Genomic DNA, 25,948 nt, shown 5'->3' with positions numbered 1-25,948 from the left:
TACATGCTCGGCTATTCAAACAAACCATAAGAGAAATGGAAATATCGAAATGTAAGCTTTCAAACTCTTAATGGCTTAGTTAAACGTTAGATTTTAAAATGACTGTTATGTTCGGCCAACAACAATAACAACTGATTATTTAATGGCCCACCGTACCTTGATTACCTTATAAGTGGATTGGACTTGGTAAATTATCAAGCATGGTATAATAGATTTAATATGTTAGCCAGAGAGTGAATTGTGAATTTCACACTAACCACTTGCTATGAGGGACTGCTCTCAAGTTTTAAATAGCAGAGCATGGGCACAGAACAATAATGAAATGGGATAATAATATTAATTTGGAGTACCTTTAACTTATACAATCAGACTCTTGCATTTTAAGCAGAAAGACAGAGAGAGAGAGAGAGTGAGAGAGACATTTAAACATACTATGACAAAGAAAGTATGATTAAGTTAATTAACTTAGTTGTGTGGGTGGATGATTTATGGATACTGCTGTTGTTGTTAACTGTTTTACTGCCATTTTTATACATGTATGTATATAAGTGCATGTACCATAGAGCGTAACTAGTGTTGTCCTGTCGTATGTTGGTGTTTTTTTACATACAATTTGTGTAAAATACATATGTAAATCAAATGCATAGAAGAAAATACAAAACAATTTTAACTTAAATATGTACTAATAAAATTGCAAAAGAAAACATGAATAAAAACAAGTTAAGAAGAAATCCATATGGATTTTAATTGTGGCTCTTGGAACAGATGTTTTTGTTTTTGAACTTCAATTCTTTTATATTTGGTTTAAAACATTTTGGAAGGCAAACATTATTTTCTCTTTACACTTTTAGAATACATTCATATCTCCAAGAATTTCTTGGAGGCTGACAAATTTTTTGTTTTAAATATTGTATTATTTTTTCTTACTGTTTGTTTATTTTGTATTATTTGATGTTTTTTCTGTTGATATGTTTGTGTCTGGTGTGTTTTTGCAACAGGGAACAACAATTTAAAACTTATGTCTTCACACATTCATCTTTTTATGTGCTTTTTTTTTCATTCAAATAAAAAATACAATCACTAAATATTATTTTCATTTTATAATTTAAAATATTTTGGGTGTTTCCTAAAAAGAAAAGAAAACAAAATTCTCATGGCCAATGTATCTGATCTGTGTTTATACATGATGAGTGTTATACGATAATCAAAACTAATATATTGTATGAACTCTTTTGATAATGGGTATAGAATATGTGGTTCTTTCTATGCTATTGTATCAGCAAAAAAAAAAAAAAAAATATATATATATATATATATATATATATATATATATATATATATATATATATATATATATATATATATATATATATATATATATATATATATATATTAAATAGGCAAACTTGTTTAAATGCGCTTTAAATTAATGTAGGTATCTTTGTTTTTGCACTGGATAAATACGTTTATATTTTGCTTTGAATTGTCTATCTTATCATAACGTACTGCTATAAAAGGCTAGTTTGTTAGGTTCGACTTTTTGGTTTCTTCTATTTGTCACATATGATTTATGAAATTTTAATTAGGAAGAGCTGCTTGCTTTGCACTTAACTGAAAAATATATGTATTTACAGCTTCTTTCACATTTCCTGTTTCTTCAAATATCAGACAGAGCTGTTGCTTCAATGGCAATTAGTAAAGACCAAATGTTACTCTTTCGAAATAAAAAAGGTATTAAACTTTGACATTTACATCGTTGAAGGGACCATCCTCCTACATTGCTTGATGTTATTTTTTTGGTTTCATGTCAAGTTTAAAACACAAACAAACATAAGCTGATAACTAATATCTTTAGCTGTGTTCGGGAACTCAAAAATTTTTACTGCAAGTACTGCAAAAGGGCAGAGGTAAGTAAAAAATATAAATATTGTTTATTAATAATTATTAAATTCATTTAATTTTTATTTACTTTTAATGAATTTTCATGGCAGCAGCTAGTGTTTTACCTCAAGTCGGTTGTTCTACATTAGAAGGTAAGTGCAAAATTTGCGGAATTATTTGGGAAATCTTGAAAAATTAAAACATAGTATCTATCCTTCCAGACACCAAGGAAAAACAACCAACCAAAACAAAAATCACCTGCTTTCTGCAAATTTTCACTGGAAGTACTTTCACGCGTACTTTTGCTTGCAAATTTTTAAAGAGAGTAAAATGGCTCTTACTCTCTTGCAAATTTTAACTGGAAAAGTATGCGAACAGACCTTTTGTTTCACATTGGCTCTTCGGTGGCGCATATACATACAACGGTGGCGCATATACATACATACATCGCATATAAATACTTTACTTAAAAACGCGAACAAACATAAAAGATCTAATATCACAATGGTAGGGTTAGGTTAGGTAAGAGTGGCACTTCATTTACAGACTCACTTAGACAATTTTAAGTCCATTGTGATACCACAGTAACGACAGACCAAAGGCTTCGGGCGGGAATCAAACCCACGACCCCTGCACTGGGGCGCCCTATCACAACGGTAAATGTCGATGTGAAATCAAGCACTCAAACGATCAAGTTTCCCACATAAGAGGGTAAATCAAAAACAATACTTATTAAAAGTCCGTTAAGTAGATAATAGATTTTTCAAACGACAACACTCTTTTGCTGTTTGATAAATTATAAATAGACAAGTGCAATCGTGCCATGTAAGTTCGGCCGCGCCGAACCTTGAAAACCAACAAGAATTTGGACCGTACGTGACATGAATGTTGGAAGTCGTAACCGAACACTACGTACAAAATTTGAGACCCATCGGATAGAAAATTCCAGGGGCTTGCGATGTTAAATCAGGTTTTAACAGGACCCTGTGTGCAAAATTTCCGCTCAATCGGATAACAACTGCGGCTTTTAGCGCTCAAGATGTCTAATCGAGAGATCGGTTTATATTGAGGCTTTATCCGGTTATAGACCGATTCAGACCTTATTTAGCACGATTGTTGGAAGTCTTAACGGAACACTATGTGCAAAATTTCAACCCAATCGGTTAATAATAACAGCTTCTAGGAGCTCAAGAAGTCAAGTCGAAGGACCACTATATATGGAAGCTATATCCAAATCTGAACCGATATGGCCCATTTGCAATGCTCAACGACCTAAATCAATAGGAAGCATCTGTGCGATATTTCGTGCAGTTAGCTCTGCCCGTTCGACCGTGAATCGTGATTTTCACGGATAGACATGGCTAAATCGACTTAGAATGTCAAGACGATCAAGAATATATGTACTTTATGGGGTCGCAGATCAATATTTAGAGGTATGGTGGTGGGTATAATAAAGAATTTTAAGTTCGCATATATACTGGTTGGTGGCGCTTGTGAATATAGATAAATGAGAGTTATCGAAGAACATGCCGCAGCAGATTTCTGCGTAGTTTGCATTTTCTAAATATCCATTATTTTCTTTCCCATGAAGGAAACTGTGGCTTAATGTACGTATATAGGGTTTCGGCAGTCTTAGCTTCCAATTGTGTATCTATATTCACAAGCGCCACCATCCAGTCTATGGTCGAAGTTCAAATTCCTTATCTATATGTAATTTATCTATTCCCATACGTGTGTTCAACGACAGCATCAACGCTGGCGTAAAAAAAAGTTTTAGTTGCGTGCACCCCAGCCATAAATTGCACATTTGCCTTTTTTATAAAAAAAATTATATAGCTCAACGCAACCAATAAAATTGGTATTTTGACGTATGAGTAGTTTGAACTTTGATTTACGTCGCGATTTTTTGGAAACAATCACGATGTAAATCGAGGTTTTACTGTTTCAGGTAAGAAAATCAAACAAGGTGGACTGATTTGAGGCTCCCTTTAAAATAAATTATTGCGTATGAACCTTGAAAACATGCTAACATCTAATACTAATAGGAATACTACAACATAAACCTCGCACATTTCAACTCATTTCTCTCAGTTGTACAATTATAGATATTTAGTGCTTACTGTTAGAGTCTAAAATCCAATCAAAGAGTCAAGAGTCAACGCCAAGTTCTTTTACCTGCATTTTATATGGGAAAGCAAAAAACCGCCGCGGCTAGAGTCAGACTCAGATGCCGAATTGGAATCTATTCTATTTTGGCAGCGTCGCTCTCAATGTTATCATCTCTCAGCATATTTTCATTGAAAATGTTGTCACATTTTCATGAAAATTCGATTCGTTGCCAACAATTTTCAGAGAACTTTACTAAAAATATGGTAACCTTACATAAAAATCTTAAATATATATTTATAAAATTGCAGATGTTTCTATGTTAGATTAAGAAATTTTTTTAAAGTGATAAAACTGCAATACAATTTATATGAATTTTCGTGTACTTCGAAGTTATTAAAAGTGTAAGAACTGTAATAATTAAATAACATCTTTACCACCAGTCTTGCTGTTTTTCTTTCATCCCTCAAATTTGACTCCAGACCCTGCGTCTCTTATTTGGTTAAGCCACTTTTTTATGACTTTCTTCTCATCTCTAAGCATAATTCTCACTGACAATGTTGCCACATTTTCATGAACATTTGTTACGTTACCTAAAATTTTCAGAGAATTTGACTTAAAATATGGTAACCTTACGTGAAAAATGTACATGTTTACAAAATTTCATATGTTTGTGTGTAAAATTTACTAAAAATATACAAATTCTTTTAAGTGATATAATTGCAATACAGTTATATGCATTTTCCTGTACTTCAAAGAAATTAAAAAGTGTAAAATCTACAATAAGTAAACAATATCATTACCACCAGTCTGGATGTTGCTGTTCCATCCTTTAAATTTGACTCCAGACTCAGCGTCCTTTATTTGGTTTCGCGCTAGAAATTTTTTTTGACTCTGACACTTGACTCTTAAGCTGTGTTAAATTAAATGTATCGTGTTTTGCTAATACAGATGTTGCCACATTTTTGAGCGGAAATTGAGAAAAGTTATAAACAATGACTTTTGAGAGGAACCTAAAGAGACTATCTATCCCGTGCAAAAACAAATCTCTGTATCGATAAAATTTGAATATAAATTTTTACAATATAAAGAAAATATCTGCACATTTGCCTATTTTTGAGGCTGACAATTTTAAATTTTGTTTTGTAAAAAAAAATAAGATTTTATTCTGCACCTGGTCAAGAAAAAAAAGAGAATATGTTTCTCCTTATTTTTATATTTCCCTTTTCATTATACTTTTGTTTTGTTTTATTTGTTTAAGAATAATTAAAAGTTGTTTCAGTTTCTTCAGTTTCATGAGTCAATTATTAATCAAAAAATACTTGTCTTATTATTTGTTTATATCTCATAAAGAATGTATGTATATGTGTGTGTGTGTGTGTGTGTTTGGTGTATTTTACGTATCTGTCCTTTGGGCGGGCTCTTGATTAATTGACCGAAACATCTTTGCTTATAGAAAACCTTTGTTGTTGTTGTTGAGTTTACATAAAAATATGTTATATTTAAAGCAAAAAACAATCAAGAAACTTTAAACAAAAAACTATTAAAAATGCATGAAAGTAGTATATTAAAACTTACTTTTCACATTTTTGAATATTTTTTTAAGTTCCTTTTTTATTTTTTGATTAATGGGAAATATGTGGGACAAAATAGATTTTATTTGGAGAAATTAACAAAAAATCCATACTTGTATCTGAAGATTTGTTGTAAAAATAGCAAACAATTAGTTCTCTACGCTTCGTTGACTTACATCTTGATGGGATGCCAGCTTTTTTTATAGATTCAAAAAAAACTATAACATTTTGTGAACTACCGCAATTTTTCTTAGTTTTATATGAAGACAAGACTAAACTCCTGCTTTTATATTTTTCGCCTTTATAGGCGAACATTTAAGTTTATAAAACGCCCTAAAAGTTCAAATGGTTATGGAGAAAAAAAAAAGACTCAAAATCGAATTTTATTTATATGCCAACCACGACAACAAACTACGATCATCTCAAAATATGCAACAGCATTGAAAGAGAAAGATTTGATGAGAGACCTGCTGCAATGAGAATTTATTGTCATTTTATTTCACTCGAAAAATTCGTAGTGTTGAGGCAACATGTAAATATGTGTAAGCTTTACAAAAGAATTTTATTTATTAATTCGAATATTTTGGTACTACTTGCTTTAAAGCCTAGTACTGACTTCTAGTTTTCGTCCGAGCAACTATCAAAACGCCCTATAAAAAAAAAAATTGCGAAACTACTACGCAGTTTTTCCAAATAAGCAGTACTAAGTTCTTTTTACGAAATGATTTCAACATGTTGCCAGCAACATTGTCATTCGTAGGTTTTAAATGTACATGTATTTAAAATGCAGCGAAAATGACAATCAGCTGCTTTCAACAAATCTTTAATCTCATTCTAATTAGAAGCGTTGTCTTTTTATTGTAATTTTGAATAGTTCATAGTTTGTATTTTTTATAATGGAAAATAAATGTAAAGTGCATTTGAGTGAGGAAAAAAAGAAATTAATAGAAGCTATAAAAGGACATACAATTTGATGGGAGAAAGCAGAAAAAAAGCATTGTAATCGCAATGCATTGAGGCAGGTGTGGGAATGCCACTGGAATAAGCGGTAAGTACAAATGATTAAAACTTAACGTTCAATTCCATAAACTCCTTTTTCTTCTTCCAGAAGACGAATGTAGGCAAAACTGGAGATGCATGAAAGATAGCCAACGCTATTATAAGCGAAAACAAGTGCTTAAGTCTGGGAGCGCTTGTGGTCTGGAGCTGGACATGGGCGTAGAAGTGGGATCTACGGAAGACTGGGAGTTTTCGGAAGAGCTTTCATTTCTAGTACCGCCATCCGCAAAAAGTTTGTAAGTAAACAAATAATGGTTTACATAGTTTCATTAAATAATTCACTGCAAAACATATATAGCACAAAATCTTCTGATGTCATTCCAAAAAGCACATTTGATAATTTGAAGGAAATATGTGAAGATGTTTCGACCGAGAAGGACATGCTGCTGCTGCTGCTATTTCCAAATCCATATTTTACGCTAATGTTCTTTAATACAAGTTAGTCGCCTTCTAGTTAAACACTTCCAATATTGTTGACAGTCATATGATAACAATGATGTCAACATACAACTGTTGTCTACCAAAACAACGCTTTAAACGCCAAATAGTAGATTAGGTAAAAGTGGCAGTCCTTTACAGACTCACTTAGACAATTTTAAGTTCATTGTGATACCACAGTAGCGACAGACCATGGCTTCTGGCAGAAATCGAACCCACGACCCCTGCACCACACCACTACCAACTCGGCTACGGGGGCGCCCTACGCCAAATAGTAAAATTTAATCAGAATAAAACGAATTAGCAATGCTGTTGGAAACATTGTAAGATTTCATAAAATTTAATTGATGTTTAGCAACATTTTCCGCACAATCGAGGTCAGTACTAGGCTTAAAGAAGGAATAATACTCGCTTGTTGCAGCTACACATTTCACAAATGTCATCCATATAACGTAGTTCTACTTCCTTCACAAAAAAGGCAAATGTTGCAGCAACGATAGCTGCCATTCCTTCAAAGTCCTTGTAGCTTCTTCAGTGTGATGCTTTATACTTATTTTTATATCGATTTTACAGTTGATCATGCGTTATATTTCGTGCAAGAACTAAGTACTAATTCCTGTAACACGTTGAAGTTATTTCGTGCAAGGAACTTAGTAATACTCCTTTCCACCGACCAAAGTTTATAAGTTGCAGCAACATGTTGAAGAACTTTCGTTCAATGAACTACGTATTTTTTTACTATTTATTTTACAGGAAAACGCATATGTTGCAGCAACATGTAACTGGCATATCGTTGAGAAAGGTTTACTTTTAATTTAATTTGACAGTTGTTTATGCGAAATATTGATCCCATTATCAGGGCTCCAGAGTGTAATCGAACAGTTCCACAAAAAATAAAAATGTTTTATACCCTACCGTATAGAGTATCAAAAATAAAAACTATTTGGAACGAAATCGCTGCAAAGAAGCACATATTACTAAACGTTTGCAACAATTTGGAATGTAGAAGCAAATCTCTCTAAAGCCTGATACTAATACTGACATTTCGCACGGAAAATTTTCAAAATCATACCATGTTAGATGTTAGAGTTGGTCGTTTTTCGTACTTGTGAAATTGGCACTAAGCTTCAACTGATATGAATCTAAACTTTGGCATAAGGGAATTTTAATAGACTGATTTTTAATAATGAAGAAACACATTTGCTGTAATTTTTTTTGAAATTAAAATAAAAAAATTCTTCGTTTCTGCTTATTTGCTGCATTAATGTACAAGTATCTCCAAAAACAACTATTTTGTCCTACATTTTTTCCCAAAAGATTTCATTTTCATAAAATCTCAATGGTTTTATTGCATAAACCATTATTGTAAAAAAAAACTTGATGTTAAGTTTTCTTTTATTTCTTATATATTGAGGATTTTTAAAACCCTCTATGAGTAAAGCCTTATAAGTAAATAAAAATTCTCAAACAGATATCAAAAAGTATCTTTGTAGCCAAAAAAAAAACATGATTGATTTTCAAAAACGTTTAACAAAGTCCAAGGCATTTTAAGATATGGACAGTTGAAACTCGTAACTCTGAATCATTTATGGAGTAATTAAACATAAAAATTCCTTAAAAAAATTGTTTAAGTTTATTTTTTTTTTGTTCTTTAAACAGCAAGATAAAAATATTAAAATGTCTTATATCAAGTCTAAACATGATAACATTCACTTAGGGATGTGAAAGTCGGACAACTTTTTGTTCATAATAGTATCTAAAAACATGTGTTAATACATAACAAGTTTCTGTTTAGCGATTTTAAATTTCGATGAGTTTGGCTTATCTAATTTCGATAAGTTTGGCTTATTAATGTTTTTTTATTTAGTGATTTTAAATTTCGATAATTTTGGCTTATCGATGATAAATTTCAAAAAGGTAAATTTTGAATTTAAACTTTTTTGCGCTACAAAGTAAATTTTGCGATATTTCCAAATGGATATTTTATTGAGAATTTTTTTTCTTACGCTACGATGGGTCCCTTCTTCCAGGCTTTGTTTAATAATTCCAGTTGGTTTTTGTTTGTTTTCTTTTTTCCTTTTTTTTTTTTGGTTTAGAAAAAGGGATATTTTCTTGTAGAAGTTTGAAAAAACCACATACAAATGGTTGAGAACTTTTTTTTTCAGATTTATATGGTATTGCCAATATTTTTGGAGGGAGATATAAATTCATATTTTTAGTGTGTTTGTTTAAAGGAAGACTTTGATAAGTGTGTTAAATATGTTTTTTCAATCGTAGGAATTTCAAAAAAATAGGTCAAAAACAATCCGTAACCATTTGTTTATAGATTTTTCTGTTTTAAAAGAAATGCAAAAGTTTTTTTTTTTTTGTATAAATCTTATAAACAAAAATATATAGCATGTATAAATCAGGCATAGATTTCATATAAACAAATTCATTCCCTCATGATTATTAAATTATAATTCTAAAAGCATTGCTAAAAATTTGTAAAAACAAAATAATTATAAATTGTAATTGTATAATTTTTTTTTTTAAATTAAATATTATTGTATTAAAATCGTCTTTATGAATATATTAAATGAAAAAAATATATATATATATTTCAAACAATTTTTTTTATTTTTAATTTTTAACTTCAGGCCATCGATGTCTGAATTTAACACAATGGAAGCTGTTAAATAACAATATGAGAAAACTGTTTTTTTTTTTTTAAATATACGGGTGTGTTCTGGAAACATGTTGTAAGTGTTACGCCAAAATAAATTTCTTGTGGTGTTATTAAAGCAAATTTAAACAAAATGTTTTGTTTTTCATTGATAGAAAGTGAAAAAACACTCTTCACTTTTTAATGAGCACATTTTTATTTCTTTTTTAACATTTTTTTTATTAATTTCATAATTTTTATCAAATACTATTAACCAGGGACGTAGCCAGGATTTCATTTTTTTTTTTTTTTTGGGGGGGGGGGGTGCATTTTTACGAAAAACCATCTACATTACATCTACGACAATAGTTCGATCGATTTTAATAAAATCTTAATATAATTTATAATTTACATCATGTCTTTATAAGTCCTAAAGTTTTTCTTATTTATGGGAAATAAAATAAGAAAAGGTGGTTGAACTAAAAATTTCTTTGCCCACTAATTGATGTCAAATAACCTAGCGGCAAACGTATGTGTAATATAAAACTTTCTCTCATAGATAAAAGTCTCCTGGCTGATGTTATTCTCACACATATCCTTACTTAAGGTGGGTATTAAATTCGTGTTTCACTGGGAAAATTTATATTTTTACGATTACTTCTTTTAGATAATAGATGTTGAAGCAAAAAAGACTTTTTGATTTCATTGATTAGGACATTCCCATTATTTATGATAACATTTTAATAAAATTTTTAGTTATCGGTGATATTTTTGTAAAGTTTTCTAAAAAGTAATCGTGAAAAACAAGGCATTTCACTGTGAAACACCAACTTAATACCCTTTTTTTTTAAACATGCAATTTAATTTGTCGTATTTCATGAAAGGTTTTCGTGCATAACATGGAAGAAAATCAAAAATTTCAAAAGCAAATTTTAAGACGCTTTAACAGAACAGACGCTTTAACAGAACTAGCAAATTTCTAATAGCATTTTCGTTCCTTAATCATTATGAGCTCCGTATCAATTGTCTTAAATACTGTATTGTGAATTAAGGAATTCCAAGAAAAAAGACGAAATGGTTTTATTTGAAATAACAATTTTAAAATGTAAATCAATCCGGATGACCATTTTTCATTTCATTGCTGATGTAATTCAAATAATTTATAATTAAATATTAATAATTATTCTTTGGAAAAGTTTTTTCAGACTAACCAGAAAAATATTTCATTTTAAAACAATTTTTAAATAATATTTTTTTTAAGTAATAAAACTAGATTTAAGAGAAAATTCATATATAATTATGTATTAGAAAAATTTTTGTTAAATGTTTGTGTCTTTCAGAACAATTTTTAAATTTAGTTTTTTGTTTTGTTTGCGCTTCCTTTGTTCGGTCTTAAAATCATATTGAGATATTGGTCATTGCAGGATATTGTTCGGCTTGAGAGCATTGTTTAATGCTTTCTATTCAAAGAATAGTATAGTACTTCTTGGTCGAAATTGAAATTGCGATACGGGAAACCAGTCAAATGCTTCTAGCAACAACACACTTTTGCTGACTTTTAAATGTTTTTTTTGCTATACTATTCTTTGAATGGAAAGCATTAAACAATGCTCTCAAGCCGAACAATATCCTGCAATGGAATCTCAACAAATTTTTTTTGGGAAGAAAATTCCATGATTATTTTAGCGTAAAGAAACTTTTAACAATATTTGATTTAAAACTATCGCACACATTTTATGTTTTGAAAAAATTACAAATTAAAATTGAGCTGCCTTGGTTAGGAAATTAGGAAATATCATAATGGAAATTGGATGACTGAAATCAGTTACAACATTTTTTCATGTCATGTTTTGGGGGAAAATTGACTTGTCGAAGCCTGAAATTTTTTCAGTCCCAAAAATCAAATGAAAAAATTTCTCAAAATTCTTAGGAATGAGATTTCTGGAATACCTTTTTAGTATCTTGTTGAATTTGATGATTTCTATATCAAAAAAATTAATTTATGGCAATAATTCTACATTTTTTTGAGGTGCTATTCTATGCCAAAATCATTAAATCCAGTTTTTTTCGTTAAATGGTCATAAAGTATTAAGAAAATGATTATTTTGTTGTAGGGAAGATTTTATTTTACTTAAAAATTTTTAAAATTTAAAATTCTTTTATTTATAAATACATAAAATTTCATCAAAATCAGACAACGGAAGTGAGGGTAAGGTGTAATGGGTTTAAATTTTGTCTTGAATAATTTTTATTGAAATTTGACTATAGAAAAAATTTTAAGAAAATATTTTTTGGGACAGATAAGCATAATAAAAAGGCTTTAAAAATTTAATGACGCAAAATGCAAATTTCAATTTCAAAAAAAAAAAGTTTCTCGCTGAAATTTAGTCCTTAAAAAATTGATTAAAATTTACACTTTAGAAAAAATTTTATTGAATTTTTTTTTTTAATAAAAATTAAAAAAAAAATTCTTTACAACGGGCCCGGCCCGTGCTGAAGTTTTGTCATTGGAGAATGTTACGCTGAAATTTTGTCTTAGAAAAATGTAATTTTCATTCAAATTTTGTCCTTAAGAAAAATAATTTCAAGGCGGCCCTGTAAACGTCCCTGCTGTTAACACCCTATTACTACTCGTAAAATCCACATACAATAATCATAAGATTAAAAATCTTATTGTGTGTGTGCGTGTAGCTTAAACAAATAAACAAATCCAAGAACACACCGTATACTTTTTAGTAGCAAATCTTTCAATTCATTCGTTTGAGAAACCTGTTTAATTTTTTTTTTGTCAACAAAGTGTATATCAAAATCCTTATTTAACGACGAATTCTAAGGATTTTCGCCAAAGATATTTAACATTAAAAATCGAAAGCTCGATTTTTATTTTAGTTCAATGTTTTCTTGAACAAAACATCTTAGTAACTGTAATTTAATAACAGTTACTGTGATCAGGGTACCCTACAAATGGTAACAAATTGGTATTAGCATAGACATGATATTAATCCCAGAGAAAACCAGAAAGAATGAAACCTTTTGTTTATATTGGGCGAGTAGTCATGTTGTTGCGGGGAATAGTACAATTATTTTAAAATATCTCATTGCCATTTGTATTATTTAACCCTTAACCAACTCAGGGTTGCATAATTTTTTTTCAGTGTAAACTGAAAAAAAAATGATATCAAAATTAGATGATTCATTTCCAAAATTTCTTTGTGCTTTATTGTCATCGACTCAGCTGAGAAATGTATAACATTTTATCGTTTCATAAATTTTTTTTAACTAACTGACCAGTGCGAAATTGCCCTGAAAAGCTATTGATATCATGCGATATCAGACGATAACTTTAAATTTGCACAATATAGTGCTAAAATAAAGCAGAACGTTTTATAAACGTTGCTTGTTTTGTGATAACCATTATTGCAGTAAAAACCAGATTTATCAGGTCTGTTCACGTTTTCTAAAACGGCAAAACGAACGATTTTCTTAGCCTCAATTCTTGTAAACCTTGCCATATCGATGTTTGTTGCATGCATACTCTTATCAAGAGCAGTGATTTCAAATCATATAAAAGAGTAGAACAGTAAAAGTTATTAGATATTGAATTTACTGTTAATTTTTTTGAATTAGTTTTCCCCACATTATTTTAATTTATTTGTATAGTTACTATTTTAATGGAGTAGTATGAATTATTTATATTTTTTGCAACTATATTGACCTTGTTTGGCTTAGTTATAGAATTAAAAAAATTGAAATTAAAATATAGGCAAACATTTTTTTTGGTTTTGCGAATTCGAAAACCCGAACAGTGGCTCAATTCTCTTTCTATGAAAACACAAAGTGAAAAGTTTTTTTTTCGATTTCATAGCATTTTTGATTCTTGTTTTGGGTAAACACAAAAACAAAAAGACAAAAATTAAAATATAAATATTTTTTTCATTTCATGTTTCCATAGAAAAAGAATTCAACCCCAGCCAGGCCTGTATATAGTGTTGAAAAATAATGTTACTTTTTTAAGTGCAACCTGGATTGGATTTTAGATTATGTCACTCGTTAGAACATATTTGATAAATAAAAAAGTTTGCGTCACAGCCTTAGTGAATTTGGCTTTAGGGTTTTATAATTTGATTTTCCGACCTTTCATAAAACTTTCAATTCGTAACTTTAAGTGCTCGCTTCTCTTTTTTTGTGGACAAAATGAGAGTGATCAAGTGTTAAATATTTAAAAAAAATTGTTTGAAATTTTTTTATTCCAATTAAATTTTGAAATTTTAGCAAAACCGTCCAACCCATTTGTTGCCAGAACCTTTAAAATTTTGTCACACAATTCGTTCGCCACCTCGCAGAAATCAGCTGTTTTCCCTTTATAAATCGCCTGATTTCGATGAGCTAGCGAACAAATGGTGTGGCAAAAATGTAGTAGGCTTGGCAGTTGGTCTTCCAAACCTTGTTGATTTTATAGTTGGCAAATAGCTATTGAAAGGCTAAGATACATACCACGCGCATCATGAATGCGGACAAATGCACACCTTGTGACTTTTGTTGCGTACGAGTTTCTAATTCATTTCCAACGTTAACTTCAATGAACATTTTCAATAATGTTGTTTAAAATGAGATCAATAAAGAATTTTCTCGATTTTATAGACAGCCAGACAATTTTGAGCAGTATGTGTCGTTTACGGATATTCAGTTGAGTTGCCAACGGCCAAATTTGTTACAGAAATTTCCATTTCTGTATTATAATGCATAAGTTGTTACTATTTACTTATTAGATGAACATTAAAACACTTATATTGAATAAAACAGAAATTTGTATTAATTTGAATTTCATGGTTTCATCCTGACAATGCAACTATAGTTGCGCCGTTTGAACGCGTTGGTTGGTTTACTTTGGCCCACATAAACACGCATACGTGCTGCGGTAAGTATGTAACTCCACCTTACAGCAATCAAGCAAATGAAAGTCATTCGTTCGAGTAACATCACTTTAGAGGGTTTGGCAGTAAAATTTTAAATAAAATTTAAATGATTTTTCAAATGAATGAAAAAGACCTTGTTCAGATAAAAAACTTTTAAGATTCATCAATTAAATTCTTGAATTATAATTTATAGTTAAAAACATTTTTGTATTAAAACAATGAGTATTAAATTAAATTCACAATTAAAACAAAAAACTATTTGGAATTTTAGATTTGGTTGTCTGCCTTAGTATTCTATTTTTTGAAATATATGCCTGATTTTATACAACTCCAATATTATTTATGTATACTTTCTTTTTATTAATTTCTTCATAATCATTTCAGATTTTTCTAACAATGATTTTTTCCACTTTTGCTTATTCTCTTTGGATATATACACTAACCAAGGTTTTATGAGATTAGGGGAGTGTGTTGTGCTGATGGTACACATTTTCTTAAATTCCCTTTAAAGTTTTCTAAAACAAAAACTTCAAAAGTAAATTTATACAAAAAAAATGAAACAAAATTGATATTTTCCATAAAGAAAAGATAAAATAAAATGTTTCCCAATGAAAATATGCAAGCCTTTGTTGAATGCCATGTATCAGAGACAGGGATTGTGCAAACTTATAGTGAGTTGATGAGACGATTCTGATTGGTCACATTTACTTGTGGCAATGCTACAACTGAAAATCGGAACTTAATTATGAGTGCTTTATGGTACGTTTCATAATCACTGTAGATAAAAAGATAAATTGTTTTGTCTTGCAGTTATTTTTGCTTCCTTTATTACTTTTCCTTACAACCCTATCATTTGAAAAATATTTTACATGTCTGAATTGTTACGGTCGCCCACTGTATATCATAATAAAGCTCTAACAATGGCTTAAAGTATGCATGTTTTAACCTCGTTATAATACTAACAGTTTAAGAATAAAAAGATTAAACTAGTATTTTGTATGCATTACAAATAAAACTGAGTCTAAAAGTACTTTACCGGCAGTTCGTTGATTAATTGATTTGATGGTAATGATAACAGTTCGCTTTCCCAAGGCTAATTTATAGAAGATAAACCAGGTGTCCATTGACAAAAGCAAAAGATTAACGATAACACCGTGAAAGTGATGATAATGCAGGCAATCCCTTCACAAGGCTGTAAAATTTCTCGAAAAACTCTCATAACAGAAAAATTCAATGTTAATGCCAATGGCGCTTGCGGAGTAGCTTAATCATTTTGTATGTGTGTTCGTGTACTCAAAAATTTGTGCAAATTTGCACAAATTGTTACTAGAATTCGTTTGCGTACTTTATTTGCCATCAGAAGAGAGTGGGTGAGTGCGTCAGATCGAGAAAAATTGTGCAAGTTTTGGTAATTGAAAGCTTGCAAATTTCTACCGCCGAGTGCAATGATTACAAACAAAGAAAATTAAGAGAGAGGGAAAGAGTTTATAGCGTACTATGATTGAGCAATGGCGATGTTGTGAATGAACCATGTAAATGATGTAGCTAGTTTTCAACCGTTATTCAACTTTGTTTTAAGAAAGAAACAAAAGAAAACATTCGACTTCTAATCGTTGTACTTTGCATTTTTTTAGAGAGTTTACGTATGTTAAAAACCTAAAAAAAAACGAAAACAAAGAACATGACGTGATGAAGAGTTAAATACATTACTAAAATGATTAGATTACATCAGTTGGGCAGCAGATTTTACTCTCTACAAGTGTAAGCTGGTATTTTTGTTATTTGATATTATAAGTGCGTTCGTGTACTGAAATTTTTTTTGCAAATTTGCACAGATATTAACGGAAGTCAGTCGCGTACTTTACTCGCCAGCAGAAAAGAGCGGAAGAGTGCGTGAGAGTTTGGTAATTGAGAGCTTACTAAAAAATCCCAGCTGAAATTTGCACAATCGAACAGCTGTTTTATGAAAACCAATGGTTTAATTCAAAAAAGTAGCAAAAGGGAGTAACGGCTGCTTTCGCTCTCCTGCAATTTTTTACTGGAAAAGTATGCGAACAGACCTAATAAAGTTAGTCAGAATTATTGCATACGTGTTCGAGTGCGCGTTTTCATATCGTATGAAATTTCATCTCGAATTTAACGGATGTTTATACCCATTTGTTTAAAACTTTTTTTTTAATGTTATATAAGTTTAAATTATTATCGATTTAAATTTTAGCGTTCTTACATTTCAAAAAATCACGTTCAATAAAAATATACATAATTCACAATAGAGAGATTTCGAAGATTTTACTCGTTCAGGTATGCGGTAATTCGGCCCCTGATAAACTAGCTAAAAAAAGTCTGGTTGCTTTCTATATTGAACCAAAGCAGTGATGGACACAGTTTAATATACAAAATTGTGTGTTAGTATGAGAGTCAGTAATACCTAGAGCTGGCAAAAATATCGATGGCACTATCGATATTTAATTTTTTGACTGAATATCGATTAAAATTTTTCCGATGGATACTATCGCAAAAGCTATTTTTTTTTTTTGCAAAACTAAACAATAATAAATAAGCAATCCGACACTGAATGTATCCTTTAAGATACATTACGCCTATAGGGGACGCAATTTTCATCCGATTAGACAAACATTATGTACAATGATTTCTCTCATTTACTTCCAACTGACTTTATTATTTTTTATTTGGTCTTCTATATAGATCGATCTCCTGATTTTTACTTCTCATTTTCGTTTGAAATATAGGTGATGTATAGTTATTTATAAATAAAACTATCGAAAACATCGAATGTTGCGATTATCGATAGTTTGCCAGCTCTGGTAATACCCCAAATAATCAATCAAGTGTGAAATAAAAACAATCCTGTATAAAATAACAACAATGCGTCGACCGAACGACGGCACATGTGTACTACTGTTCGTGTCCGCGGGCATAAGAGTTTAAGTGCGGTTGTGTGCTGTTGCCCATCTCTGAACTAAAGCTTTGGTTTGTGCTTTTCCTTCTACACAATGAACAAGGCTGCAAATCTCTTCAAAACAAAATTGTCTGTATTTTTTTCATTAGGTAACTCGGAAAACCTTGGTGTGAGTTACACAGACAGACAAGTTGAAAGCCTGGTTGCCTTCAATATCGTACTAAAGCATTTGGTGATGGCTTTCATTTTACATTTAGGCACAAGGCTGCAAATCTCATCGAAACAAAATTGTCTGTACATTTTCATTTGGAAACTCTTAAAGGGAAAATATCTAGTTTTTGTAACATTTTTTTTTTGTAGTGAAAGGGAGTCGTGTGGGTCATACGGTAAGTAACTAAAAATATTTTACAAAAACAAAAAAAAAAAAATCATAATAAAGAAATATTTGAACTTAAAAATTTTAGAAATCAAATCACAAACAAATTCAAAACTTATGCGAATATTTTGGAGAAGAAATATATAAGTATATATAATAGTATATAGATATGTATAATAAAATCTAGTTTTTAAAAGAAATCAAGAAGAAAATCGTGAAAGAAAAAAAAAGAAGTAAAACATCTGCATTTTAAAAGACTAAAGCTTCTTAAGTAGTTTGAGCAATTTCTTGAATACATGATGTAATGTGAAATAATTAACTTCTATTCTTTTGGTTTAATCGGGGGTCAATAATTCAGTTTTTAAAAATTTTTCAATAAGTTTAGATTAAAAAAAAAAACCAGAACACAAAAGCTAAAGTAGGAGAAGTAGAGGTAGAGGTAGAGGGATAAAATAAAAACATAGCTTTAAAAAACGGCTGGAGAGTAAAAAAAATTGACAAAAATACAAAACTGGAAATTGGTACTTTATGGAAATTTTAATAAAATAAAAAAACTAAAGAGATATTATAAACAAAAAGCAGTACCATTTTTCCAGCATTTAAAAACATAAGCTAAAGAAAAAGAAAAGAAGAATCACCTCAAAAGCGTCGCATTGTTTGGTGTTGACATTGTTTTGTTTTTTTAACCATTCACCTTGATTTTTTTTGTAAGATTTCGCTGGTGTTTAGTCTGTCTGTGTTGTTTGTCTATCTTTGTCAGTCCGTTTAACAAAAAACATTGGCCATAAAATTTTTGGTAAATGTAAAGTTAGTCCATGAATTAAAACTTGGTGTAAAAGACTGTCTTTGTTGTTGGTGTTGGTGTTGGTTCTGTTGCTGTGGCTGATGAGATGTTGATCTTTTCAAAATACGTAAATTTGTACCGGATGCCATGCGTTGCAGCTGGGTTGGCGGCATTTGTTGTTGCTCTGGCTGCAGCATTGTATGCAAATCAGAGTGCTCTCTTTTATAGGAGGAGGCCATGTCTGGGAAATGCAATGATACTGATGAAGGACGTGGTTTAAGCGTCATCTTTACAACACCATCACCATCACCACCACCACCCCCACCGCCACCATTGGCAGCGGTGCCGCTATTAGTATTGTTGTTCTTTTGCTGTTTGTTATGATTGTTGACCATGCCACTGGCGGCTGCAGCAGCTGCCAATGCCAACAAATCATTGCCACTAAGGGGTGGTGGTGTTGGTGTTTTAAAACCCGTATTGAAATTATTGTTGCTATTGTTGCCAGTATTAACAATAATTTTATTGTTGCTTTTGTTATTATTGTGATGATGTATGTTGTTGCTGCTGTTGCTGTTGTTGTTTACGATGATGTTATTAGTATTGTTATTGTTGTAATTATTAGTAATAGCATTGTTGCTGTTTGTACTCAACATCATTGTGGAATTTGTTACAATCATCGATTGTTGTTTCAACAAACGTTGTTGTTGTTGTTGTGGCGCTTGTTGTGTTTTGTTGCTGTTGCCAACATTATTTACATTTGGATTATTATTATTGTTGTTGTTGTTGTTGTTGCTTTGTTGCATACTAATCTTATCACTTTGCGATTTGGCTCTTTGACGTCCACCATTCGTATTCAAATTGTTCTGTTGCTGCTTTTGAGATTTCGCCAGAGCAGCCTTAATTTGCTGCTTTTCCTTACGTATCAAATCAAATGAACTGACAATCTAAAGGATTAAAACAAAACAAAAATGTTTTAGAAAGTTTATTAAAGAAGATATTATTGAGGGTTACAAGCTTATGAGATCGGAACTGGAAGAACTTTAAAAAACAAAACACTTTAAAATTTTAAATCTTATATAAATGTGCGGTTTTGCCGAACAATTTCTTCAAAATTTAGCTTCTAATAAACAAATTTCGTTTATATTTAATTTGGAGGATGGAAGTCTTCGCAGATGAGTTCTTGCATACTGAAATTGCCTCTGATTGCCATTTACTTGGAAATGTCCAAAGGCGATTGTTTTGTTGAATATTCCCAGCAACTCCATTTCTGGCAGACATTGGTTGGTACGTTCTCTACAAGAAGGGATTAGGCTCCATTAATAGATTGAGAGAGGTCGGGTTAGAAGCTCATTCAAAGGAAACTTAAAACGCATGCCTCTACAGCAACCAACCCCGCAAACGTTTTAAGGTACCATGATTTGCAGATTTGAACCTAGTATTGTCGTACACTATTAACCCATTAGGGCATAGTGTTCTTTTCATCGGACGTTTTTTACTTCTTACGCGACGTGTTCATTCATATGAAATTGTGGAAAATATCACAATGTTCTATAATTTTGTTCAAGTTTCAACTTTAAAGTTCTTGTTTACTAACAAAAATGAAAGAAAAAAAAACTGAAAAAACCTCTAAAAATGCAAGGGTTGCAAGCAAGGAAAACTTACCTAAAATTAATGGTACGTTAACGGCACCAATATTTTTACTATTACAGCTGGTGGAGACAAATCCTAACAATATATGCTTTTAAAAAATTTTCTCCCTAGTTTATTGATTAAAATTCTTTAAAAATATTTCGGTTTCTTCTCTGGCTGAATAAATGATAGAAAGTTACTACTAACGATAATCAGGTACCGAATCAGGGGTTAAAAAAATGTGAATTATCACAGAACTTCTGCAAAGTGTTGAAGAAGCTTTTTTCTATAGTTAGGGCAGGAAGCATTACAAATTCTCAGAGGACTAGGTAGCGTATTAAATACTCTAGCAACTCTGAGCTGAAATGAACTGCTCATAATAGATAAGACTCTGGGGACAACAATTTGATTTTCTCGCACCGAATGACAAAAATTGAAGAGACTTGAAAGAAAGGATGGTGTTTGATATCAATATATCTTAAAAAATGTTAGCATAAGTCTTAAGTCTATAAAATTAAAAAATGAGTAACCTAGAAATCGTCACTGCTCTATATATAGCCAAGCGTACTTCGCCATAACAGAATCTGTCGTGCCGTGGTAAACCTCAATAGAATATAGAATATTCGGCATGACCAGGGCATGCACCAAACGTTCTTTAACAGTACGTGGTAAAATCATTTCAGTATTATACAACTGCCGAAGAGCACCAGCTGTATTTTTTACAACATTATCTACATGTAGATCAAATGACAGTCAATCATCCAATATAACGCCCAGTCACTGTATACAAAACTTATTGCCAAACCATTGTAACTTAGATTCAAAGGTTGATCTTCACATCTCGAGAACATTACAGCCCTTGTCTTATCAGCATTTACACAAAATCTATTCAGTGCCATCCATGAACTTTATGACCGCAACGCAAAGTCAATTTTTGATTGAAGACGAAATGATTAGAACCCGTGAACAACAGTTGTACATCATCAGCAAATGCGATCATTTAGAAAAATAATAAAAAGAAGGGGTCCCAGCACTGATCCATAAGAAACACCACTCCTAACTAGCAAAGTAGCAGAGCAAACGCCTTCAACATTAATAAATGTCATTCTTTCTTCCAAGTATGAATACGCCAATCTACACAAGCAATTCTGCTGAATCCATAATGCGATACAAGAATTAAAAAAAATCAACTCTTATCAAACGACTATTCCAGATCAAGGGATATTAGAACTGATGTTTTGTTCCTGCGCACAGTATCAGTCAACTCCAATAGTGTCATGGAAGTACTTCGACCATTTCGGAATCCACATTGGCAAGATCTACTTTCGATATAAGAAGTAAGTTGTTGTTTCAGTACATGCTCCACAACTTAAGGGAGAACGGAAAGTGGTTCAATTGGCCTGAAATCTGCCGAATAGAAGTTATTATAACTGTATGTGCAAAAAAAAAAGGGGATACATGAGGATAAACAATCTTTAAAAATTTCAATGGAAAACCATCGCTTCCAGCGATGTTTGACTTCACTGCTATCAAAGCTACACCAAGTTCAGAAGCTGCTACATTACAGAACGAAAAACCGCCATCATTACCATAGTATTTCAAAAAAATTCTAACATCACCTGAAACATCTAGTTGACTATTTACGAATGTAGAGTTTATGTCATTTAATGTAGCCTCTGTAGCATTGTTTGCTCCTTTAGAGCTACTCTTGCCAAGACCATTGCTTTTCGAAATGTTCCAAAAATCTCGCAATTATCAAATAGCGAGAAGTGAACTTCACTTTCTACTTTCCTTTTTACCCTTTTGCAGCGATTACGAAGCCTACAATAAGTCTTCCAGTTCTTAATGAAGGACGCTCTCTAAAAATTAAGTTTGCTCTTTAAAATCGCTTATTGGTGACCATTTAATTCAAAAAAATAAAAAAACCTTTTTTAATAAACTGTGCTAGAGAGCTTTATACACCAATGGGTTAAGGCTCAGTTTACACACAACCATGAGTTGTGTGGTTCTATCATTATACCTTATACCACTACTCTGGTACAATTTATAACTTAGTGAATTTGTTTGTAACACCCGAAAGGAAGAGAGATGGACCCATTGATAAGTTTACCGATCGACTCAGGATCACTTTCTGATTCGTTTAGCTATGTCCGCCTTTCTGTCTGTCTTTGTTAATTTGTGTACAAACTACATGTCGCAATTTTCATCCGATCGTCTTAAAATTTGGTACAGACATGTTTTTCGGCCTAGAGACGAAGCCTATTAAAATTGGAAAAAATCGGTTCAGATTTGGATATAGCTCCCATGTTCGTCCGATTTTGAGAAATATTGCAATAAAGCGCTCATTTGTTAACCGATTATCTCGATTATCTTGGCAGGAAGGATTTTCTTACGACTCTGAACATCACTGGCGAATTTCATAGAAATCGGCCCAAGTTTAGATATAAAGGGTGATTTTTTGAGGTTAGGATTTTCATGCATTAGTATTTGACAGATCACGTGGGATTTCAGACATGGTGTCAAAGAGAAAGATGCTCAGTATGCTTTGACATTTCATCATGAATAGACTTACTAACGAGCAACGCTTGCAAATCATTGAATTTTATTACCAAAATCAGTGTTCGGTTCGAAATGTGTTCATTCACCGTAACGTTGCGTCCAACAGCATCTTTGAAAAAATACGGTCCAATGATTCCACCAGCGTACAAACCACACCAAACAGTGCATTTTTCGGGATGCATGGGCAGTTCTTGAACGGCTTCTGGTTGCTCTTCACTCCAAATGCGGCAATTTTGCTTATTTACGTAGCCATTCAACCAGAAATGAGCCTCATCGCTGAACAAAATTTGTCAAAATTTGAACACATTTCGAACCGAACACTGATTTTGATAATAAAATTCAATGATTTGCAAGCGTTGCTCGTTAGTAAGTCTATTCATGATGAAATGTCAAAGCATACTGAGCATCTTTCTCTTTGACACCATGTCTGAAATCCCACGTGATCTGTCAAATACTAATGCATGAAAATCCTAACCTCAAAAAAATCACCCTTTAGCTGTCATATATGTATTGGGTTGCCCAAAAAGTAATTGCGGATTTTTCATATAGTCGGCGTTGACAAATTTTTTCACAGCTTGTGACTCTGTAATTGCATTCTTTCTTCTGTCAGTTATCAGCTGTTACTTTTAGGCTTGCTTTAGAAAAAAAGGGTAAAAAAAGTATATTTGATTAAAGTTCATTCTAAGTTTTATTAAAAATGCATTTACTTTCTTTTAAAAAATCCGCAATTACTTTTTGGGCAACCCAATATATCACCCGATTTTCTCTTCTAGAGCCACTGCAAGCGCATTTTTTTTTTATTTTTTGTTATTTATTTGTTCAAATGTTAGCCAGTCATAAGACCTTATTTGACTAATGGACTACATTTAATTTAAAATATTATAAAAATGTTATCTTAAGCTTAAATATATAATAATGAATGACTACTCGGTTGAAACAACTTCAATGAAAAAAATAATAATTTTAATTAAAAATTACGTGGGACAAGATACGAATTAACACAAAAAAATTATTGGTGAATGATTGACTACTCTAATTTTTTGACCAATCTTGCCAAAATTTTGCACAATGCTTTTCTACCACATTATCTGTACCATTTGCTCGGGTACCATTTGCTCGAAATCTGTTTAGAATTAGATATAGCTCCCATATTTTGGGTAATTTGCAATAATTTTGTCATTTGTGAACCGTATTTATTACAGTTTGAACATATTTGCTCGAAATATGATGCGGATTGTTTAATATCCCATCTGAAAACATCCGGCGAGGTCCATCAAAATTGGTTCAGAATTAGACATAGCTCCCACTTTGTACCTATAGGGTAGGTGTTGGGTATTATAAAGTCGGCACCGCCCGACTTTTGCATTTCCTTACTAGTTTTCATATCAAACTGAGTTGATTGTTGACCGATCGGTCAACAAGTTGCGGATAGTGGATCGCCGCGTAGGTATGCGGGGTTCTTGTTTAAATACTGAGTGTCTATTTGACTCTAAATGACAAGGTTATAGGCCGCTTTAAAAAGCCATCGGCTATGTTGCGGCCGCTGAAAGCGGGCGACGGATCTTACAGCAAGGGGCTCGCTATATAAAGGGATACATCCCAAAAAAACCCACAACATGCTATCATTGTTGAGTCCCATTACTTTCAAGAAACGAAAGAATGAAAAATACAAACTCCCCTAACGTTGACAACCCCCGAAAACGAATTGAAAACCATTATTTAAAAAGCTGCACCTGGAATGTCCGAACATTTTCAATATAAACATCTGCAGATGTATTGGGAAAGTACAAGGCCCACATTGCCGACAGGAAGTTCGATGGATTGTAACATTTTCCGAACACCGACATGATTTTGGCTGTGGGTTTGTGGTTAGTCTACTACTTGTTTGAACCTTTGAGTGGAGCGGACGTATTTTTATTTCGCTCCGCAAGAATGTACTGTATCTTGTAATAGGTACTTATTTTCGGAGTAATTTTATAAGTCACTCAAGATTGGCTACGATAGTGTTATCCATTAGGTGATTGAAGATCTGCGTCTGTTTCCAGTAGAGCGTCAGATCGAGAGTAGGCTTAGAATGGACTCCAAAGACACAGTAGCTGCGGTGGTGGTTTCAGGCCGTAGCTTGGTGTCTGCTACTGAGACCTCGACTGGTGGAGCGGTTGCGCCAGGCTCCACTAGCCAACAGATAACTGGACATCCGGTTCGAGTCTTAAGGACAAGTCCGAACCTATTTTTTCTTCGCGTGCCTATAATTTGCCTGGGCCATCGGCCTTCTCTGGCAAACCAATACGTTTTTTGAGAGGTTGGAATAATAAGAGGCGCATCGCTCTCAGGTTTATTGAGAGGCTTGGTGCGATTGATCCTATGACTCTCACCCATAAGGAGAGAGATTCCCTTTTTTGGGCTCGGAGATTCGTTAAACGGCCTACACCGAAGGCTACAAGGCTAGATTCTTCTCTCTTATTACGCTAAGGAGAGTTAGAAGTCTTATTGAGCCTTGTATCAAAACAAAAGCGTGCTCTACACCGTACTCAATAGTCTTTGGGTATGCAGGGCACCTTAATCAATTTGACAAAGGTGCTGATGAAGTTACATGGCATAACAGACATCGCGATCCACTAACCAGTCAAAGTGTTTTGAATAATAACACACACTTGCTCTACTTTTATAAGTTCTTTGCTATGCTATTCTTTGAATAGAAAGCATTGAATATGATTTCGAGCTGGAAGATGTTCGAAAAATTACGAAAAGGTTTCAAAGATCAACATAAAAGAGCACAATGAAGGAAAGCATTGTGGTTTACGCAAAAGGAGAAGAGCAAAACTTCTTCAATCCCATGGCAGCCGGTTGTACGTCCCGGATTGACCCGATGGAGTCCTCCACCGACAAGAGCTGCTGCCTCAGTGTACAACACACCGCTACAACAACCAAAAAACTTCCCCCAAAACACACAGACTGAAACTTTGAGGTCCCATCGCTGTCACGAGAAGCTTAGCTGCGAGCTACCGGATGCGTCCACAGGTTGCGGATGGTGGAAGGCTCTATACGGAGTAGCTGAAACG

General features: G+C 32.3%; 1 protein-coding gene across 1 annotated transcript in view; it reads right to left on the bottom strand.

The window, feature by feature from the left end:
• Positions 1-18,477: 18,477 nt before the first annotated feature.
• Positions 18,478-25,948, bottom strand: part of LOC106091240 (uncharacterized protein DDB_G0283357) — a 35,657-nt gene continuing 28,186 nt past the window's right edge. Inside the window, exon 5 of the mRNA XM_013257716.2 lies at positions 18,478-19,642. Within this exon, the coding sequence (XP_013113170.2) occupies positions 18,680-19,642 (963 nt within the window). The 3' untranslated portion in view covers positions 18,478-18,679. The remainder of the gene's footprint in view (positions 19,643-25,948) is intronic.

The sequence above is a fragment of the Stomoxys calcitrans genome, chromosome 1 (assembly GCF_963082655.1).
Source record: "Stomoxys calcitrans chromosome 1, idStoCalc2.1, whole genome shotgun sequence".
NCBI classification, from domain to species: Eukaryota; Metazoa; Arthropoda; class Insecta; order Diptera; family Muscidae; genus Stomoxys; species Stomoxys calcitrans.
The sequence above is the reverse complement of the archived record's forward strand: the minus strand, read 5'-3'. Positions and strand labels throughout refer to the sequence as shown.